Below are 6,000 nucleotides of genomic sequence, written 5' to 3'. Positions count from 1 at the left end.
AAGTTGCGGGGGGGGGGGGGCAGTGGCAGAGCCGCCACGGGAGCCAAGCCAGGTCCAGGCCCAGGTCGCAGCCTGTCCTCCTCCAACAACCTCCCGCTACGTGAGCGGGCTCTGCGTGGGGCGGTCGCCGGCTGCCTCTGGGCCGCGGGCTGCTGGGTTCTCCGTGCACGGAGAACAACCACCGTAGCTGGGTCTCGTACCAGGCGAGTCCCCTGCGGGGAGTACTCACAGGCTAGCTTCTCCTTGCCCGTCCCCTGGGACCCTCGCCGCTGGGCGGCCGGCCCGCCGGGGAGCTCGTGGAGAGAGGAGTCGCTGAGCGACGAGGGCGAAGAGTCGGACGCCTCAGAGGGGCGGCCGTGGGGCCAGCTGTCCGCCTTCCCCTGCACCTGCCGGCCCTGCGGGGTGCAGAGCCCTGCTGTCCCGGGCTGCGAGCCCCCGTCCCCGGCGCAGCTTCCAGAGGGGACCCAGGCGTCCGGGATCCAGCCCGTCTCGTGGCAGAAGTCTAGGTAGCCCTGCGGGGCGGGGGGCCAGCCTTCGGGGCGCGGTGGGGGGCTCTCCGGGCCCTGATCCTCAGAGGAGCTCTGGAAGAGGCCGCGATCCCCTGGAGCCGGCGGCTGGAGGGCGGGCAGCTCCACGAAGGACAAGCTCTCCTGCTTGCAGACGGCCACGTGGTGCCTGGCCGGGCCCTGGGGCTCGCCCACGGTGAGGACCCCCATGCCCTCGCTGGCGTGACGGTACGGCACTGAGGTCAAGTGCGGCTGGAAGTCAGGCCGGGGGCGGTAGTCCATCCCCAAGGGCAAGGCCGGGTCTCAGACCTGGAGGGGGGAGACACAGCAAGGCATGCATCAGGGACAGGGCACGATGGCTCGGCGACAGGAGAAAACCCCCGCTCCACGCCAGCCAGCAGCCGCCGCAGTGGCTGGCCACGAGGCTTTGGCCACCCCAGGGGCCGTCTGGGCCACGTGCCTGGGAGAAAGAAGCCCCTTCACTTCTCCCTGCCCCGGCGGGCGACGATGCAGCCCAGCTGCCTCCTTCCCGCAGCCAGGAAACCCGGGCGTCACCCAGAGCAGCTGGGCCCGGCCTCCCTCCAGCGACTGCCACCACGGAGCCGGCTGACGCGGGGAAGCCCTGCTCCGGCTGCCAGGGTGGTTCCCCGCGCACAAAGGATCCCATTCATCCGTGCCCGTGCGTGACCCGGAGCCGTGTTTGCTTTCGCGGCTCGACGGCCGTTTGCAGAGCGGGGGGAGCTGATGAGCTGGCCGGGGTCCGGACACGTACAATAGCTCGGCTTTATCTGCTCCCTGCGCCCGGGGTCTGGTAGACAGACCCGCGGCTGGGTCTCCAGCGGGGGTAAGTCCACCCACAGCCACTGGAGCCCTTGGGCCTCAGTTTTCCCATCTGCAAAATGGAGCTAATGACCCCAGCTTCCCCTGCAATCTGCTTTGTCGTGACCCACAGGTTATTTTCCTTCCCACTGACAACTGGAGAGACCCTGCCAGCCTTCAGCTCAACGGGAACAGTGGCAGCCGCTGAACCACCCAGCACGGACCGGTCTCCCGCCCACTACTCTCCAGGCCGCTTTGCTCTGGAGCCCTGACCGCGAGGGGACCGGGACGCCTCGGCTGAAACCTCAGAGCCGCCAAAACCCCAGAGAACGCCTCCTGCCCAGATCAGAAGGGAAACGTTTCCAGGAGATGCCTCGATGCAGATCCCGGGAGGACCAAGCCAGTGCCCCCGGACGGCGCCAAGGGGGCCAGCTCCCCTCCAGGACTGGGTCCGGATTGATCCTGTTTAGAAGGACACGGGCATCCTGGCTGCCAGTTCACACTCGGCCCCTCTCCATTTCTGCCCTGCGCGGCACCACCCGCTCCCACTCAAAGCGAGTACAAGCACAGGCTGCAATTGCCCCTCTCGCCCCTTCGCCGTCCCTCTGCCCAAGGAGCCCAGCCCTGTATCAAGATCAAGACCAGGAAGCTGGCTGCCACCTCCGCTCGACCCGCTGGCAAGGGCGGCAGCAGCTGGGCACTGTTTGGCTGCGGGCTTCACCCTCCCCGGGCTGTCTGCATGGCAGAGACACCGGGAGGGAAGGAGATCCCTCCGGCCGGCAGCAAACACTTGCCCAGAGCAACAGCTCTGCTGCAATTAAAACCAAGCCTCCTGTCCTGGAAACCACGGGTGCACGGGCTTGCAAACAGCTGCAGGGTGGCACCGAAATGGCTGCGGGGACGGGATCTGCAGCGTCTGTCTCCCCTGGCAGGGAGGGGTGTGAGGGGCCCGGGGCTGCTGGGGTTTTCCCCCAGGGCTTGAATCTTACCCCTCGCGCCTCGCTGCCTGCTGAGTTGGTCTCAGGAGACGCTGGCACCCGTTGCCCTTTGCAGGAAGGTGACTGTGACCCGGGGGCCAAGGGGAACGAAGGAAGAAAGCATCAGAAATCAGAGCCGAGTTGAAATCAGCCTCCTCTTGAGACTACCCACGTGCCGTGCACATGACGCCTGCTCTTGGCAGCCCTGCAGGGTTGCCATCGTTAGGGTTCAGAGTCAACGCCCCGTGAGGGGACAGGGCGCATGTGCCGGTTGCTCTCTTTGCAAGCCGTTGGCCCGAGAGCCGACCTTGCCGAGTGCTCTGAAACCCACCCGGAGGCATTTAGGAAACCCAGGAAGGGTGAAGGACTCTGGCCCACGGCAAAGCCATCCCGGCACATTGCTTCTCGCCGGTCTCCCGGAAAGCGGGGACCGAGGGAGATCCATAGCCAGGGTCACTATCAGCGTTGGCCCGAGCAATGGGGCTTCACCGAGCACTGGGGAAGGTGGCCTAGCTCCGCACCGTCCTGCTTGAAGAGCTGGCACAGAGGAGCTCCTCGGTTAAACAGTAACTCGTGTTTCAGAGGAAGAATCAATCCCGAAAACAAAGTTCAGTGTCTTAAAGCCGGCTTATCAGCACCGAGGGCTCGCACCGGCCCCGTCACCCCCAGCGCACTGTAGCTCCCAGGGGGAAAATGGGTGGGGAAAGAAATGCCCCACACTGCAAAACCTTATAACATCCCCAAACTGCTGGCAATGCTTCAAGGGGTGTCTCAAATGGTCCCCAAATGCAGATGACGCTTTTTCCGACCGCTGCTGCCCCAACAACTGGCAAATTCAAGTGCAACCTTCAGGGCAAGTCGCGGGCTAACCAGCAAATGGGAAGGGGGTCCCGGGCTCCGTGCAGCCCGACTCTGGGTTACGATCCCAGCACACTGCCCTTCTCCGGCTCTGCGGCTGGGAGAAACCCTCCCTGCGCTGGCTGCAAGGCAGAGCCAGGCCGGATTTCAGAGCCGCGGCGCACAATGCAAATATGGCACGTACCTCGGCCTTGTTGTCTTGGGTCTAATTACACCCGACACGCTCGTTAGGAGCAATGCGTCCGCGCCTGGGGGCCGCGTTGCTCCTAAGCAGCTGTTGCTGTTATGGGAAGCGCCAAGTAGGGAAAGAGTTGGGAGTGGGGAGGGTAGGTTGCTGGGGAAAGGTCATATCGAGCGGTGCTGGGACGAGGTTGTTGCTCATATCAGGTGTTGCTGCAAATGGGTGTGGACTGCATTATGGAGTCAGCTTTTGGTCGTCCGTTCCCGGTGGCTTCTGCCAGAGCAAGGGGCAGAGTTAAGGTTATGCCGTGGGGGGTGCTAAGTACCGTCAGGCTACCCTGGGCATTAATGAAGCTCCAGATGGTCAACTGGGGTAAACGAGTGTCCGTTGACCCGGGGGGGCTGTAGCGGGCACTGTCCTGGGTGCTGTCTGGGAGGGAAAGCTCCCGGCCTAATGGTGTCCCTTCCTCGCCCCTGCTCCAGGCCTGGTTCTTCTCCTCCCTAGGAGGGGATGGAAGGGGACAAAGCCCCCCCGGGCCTGGATGCAGCTGGCAGGAGCGGATCCCAGGGAAATCCCGGAGCGGAGACCTGGAGCTGGGAGAGCTGGGGGGGCTTGGAACAGGACTTGGGGAAGGGGAGCAAATCCCACCCCAGAAAGACCCCCCTGGCTTTGGCAGCCGGGGCCAGTCCCAGGCACGAGAGCAGCAGCTGGGGGGCAGGACACCTGGGTCCCAGCAATCACGGGGCCACAGGCCCTGGTGTCTCCCCAGCCAACCCCTCCTGCATCAGCAGAGAACCAGGGATGACACCCACGGAGCCCGGAGCCCCGTCTGCACAGGAACCGGAGCCACGAGTCCCGGGGGAGGCAGCACCCCAGCCACCCCGCGGCAGGCAGCAAGCTCCCCAGGACAAAGGCCGCCCCGCGTCCCTCGCAGGAGGAGGGAGCAAGGAGGGAGGCCACGTGGTTACCCAGCGGGCATCCGGCCAGGGCCCCGGGGCTTCTCCATCTCTCCTGGGAGCCGCGCCAAGGGATCTGTCGCGACCAGATGGCGCTCAGCTCAGTGCCGCGGAGGGACGGGGGCTCGGCTGCGAGGGGACGACCATGCCTACCGAACCTCCCTCCGCCAGGCGGGCTGTCCCCTTGCCCCCGCGTGGGAAGCGGCACCGCTGCCCAGCGGAGCTCGTGGGCCTGGACACGGCCCCACGCGTGGTGGGGGCAGTGGGATCCCGGGAACAGCCTTTGCACCTCAGCTCCCTGAGCCCAGGAGACGCCCTCTGTGCCCCAGGGTGGCTGGGCAAGATCCTGGCCCTCGGGAGTCTACCCCGGCCTCTTGCTCCGTGCCACCCAGAACAAAGGCAGACGGAGCCGAGGGGGAAGGAGGGACGAGAGGTACCTCATTGGCACGCCGGTGTCCGGCGCCGGCGGCAGCTGCAGCTCCGGGGAGGTGTCCCATGCCTCCTGCCTCGGCGCCCTCCGAGACGAAGCCCCGCTGCCCAGCGCTGCCGGGCCCGGGAGGCGCCTCAGCGGCCGTGCCTCCGCTTGGCGCTGCCCCGCGTCTCCCCCTCCGCCCGGAGATTTATTCGCTTCATCTCCGGCACCTGCTGGAGCTGCCTGAGCCGGAGCTGCCTCTGGGTAGCCCCAGGCCAGCGCGGCGCGGGCGGGCGTGTATGAATCCCTCGTCTGTGCGCCGGCTGCACGGGCGGTGGAGGGAGGAGGAGGAGAAGGGGGAGACGAAGGAGCTCGAGGGGCGCGGTGCTGTGCTGACTTGCCCGCTGGCTTCTCCTCTGCCGCCCGCCCCACCCTCCCGCTTCCCCAGGGACATGCCTTCGCAGCAACGAAAACAGGTTCGTCTGGTCGGGAGACGCGTGGGGAAGGTGCCAGAGGTGGAGAGGGAGCCGCCGAGCCAGACAATAGCGGCCCTGTCCTCCCGGCCAGGCTTGGACGGGGAGAGCGGGAGGCGGAGGGCGCGGGACAGGCCAGGGCCTGGGCGTCCCCGGGGCTGCGGGGCCGCGCCGGGCTCTCCGGCAGTCGTCCCTGGGGTCTGCTCACGTCCCACGGGCCCAGCTTTTGCACGTCCAGCCGTTTCCGAGGCACGAAAGCATTGGCACAGACCCCCCCGTCTGCCTGGAGACACCTCATCCAAAGCCCAAATCCTGCCCGGGGTGTTAACTCCGGACCTTCACGCCGGCAGCGTGCCCGGGATCTGCATTTTGCAGCCAGCTGTTTGGCGGAGGTGCTTCGTGCGGGGGGCTGGATCCCCTGGGCCAAAGCAGCGAGCTGGACGGCTGGAGGAAGGATGCGATGGCAAAGGGCGCAGCGGGGAGGGCGAGGCTGTGGCCGGCGGCCCAGGCACCGCGGGGGTGGGCACAGGCCGCGGCCCCCGGCAGAGGGTGCAGATGGCGGAGGGCGGTTGCAGGAGGTGGGAGCTGGCGGGGCCGGACCTGCGTGGGTGCTCGAGGCAGCGGGGGGAAAGGCTTCCCACCCGCATGCCAGGAGCAGCGAGTGGGAGCAGGGCCTGCTCCCGGAAAGCCGAAAGAAGGAAGAAAAAAGGAAGGAAAAAGCCCCCCTCGCTGCTGCTGCGCTGTCAACACAAGTTCAAGGCCGGGGGGGAGTTTTGGAGGCAACGCGCCCCGGCCCTGTTCACAAGCAGCGTCCTGTC

General features: G+C 66.6%; 1 protein-coding gene across 3 annotated transcripts in view; it reads right to left on the bottom strand.

Moving 5' to 3' along the window:
- ARHGEF19 (Rho guanine nucleotide exchange factor 19) overlaps positions 1–5,129 on the bottom strand; it is a 21,862-nt gene extending 16,733 nt beyond the window's left edge. The window contains exons 1-2 of one of the 3 annotated variants that reach the window (XM_019511968.1): positions 4,735–5,129; positions 230–815 (exon numbers count right to left, since the gene is read on the bottom strand). In XM_019511968.1, the coding sequence (XP_019367513.1) occupies positions 230–788 (559 nt within the window). In that variant the 5' untranslated portion in view covers positions 789–815; positions 4,735–5,129. Of the gene's footprint in view, positions 1–229; positions 816–3,344; positions 3,617–4,734 lie in introns of those variants that run through there. The other 2 variants (XM_019511969.1, XM_019511970.1) reach the window with 2 other exon arrangements.
- Positions 5,130–6,000: the final 871 nt, after the last annotated feature.

The sequence above is a fragment of the Gavialis gangeticus genome, unplaced genomic scaffold, assembly GCF_001723915.1.
Source record: "Gavialis gangeticus isolate Ggan-Ray unplaced genomic scaffold, GavGan_comp1, whole genome shotgun sequence".
Classification (NCBI taxonomy): domain Eukaryota; kingdom Metazoa; phylum Chordata; order Crocodylia; family Gavialidae; genus Gavialis; species Gavialis gangeticus.
This window is presented reverse-complemented; position numbering and strand designations above follow the sequence as displayed.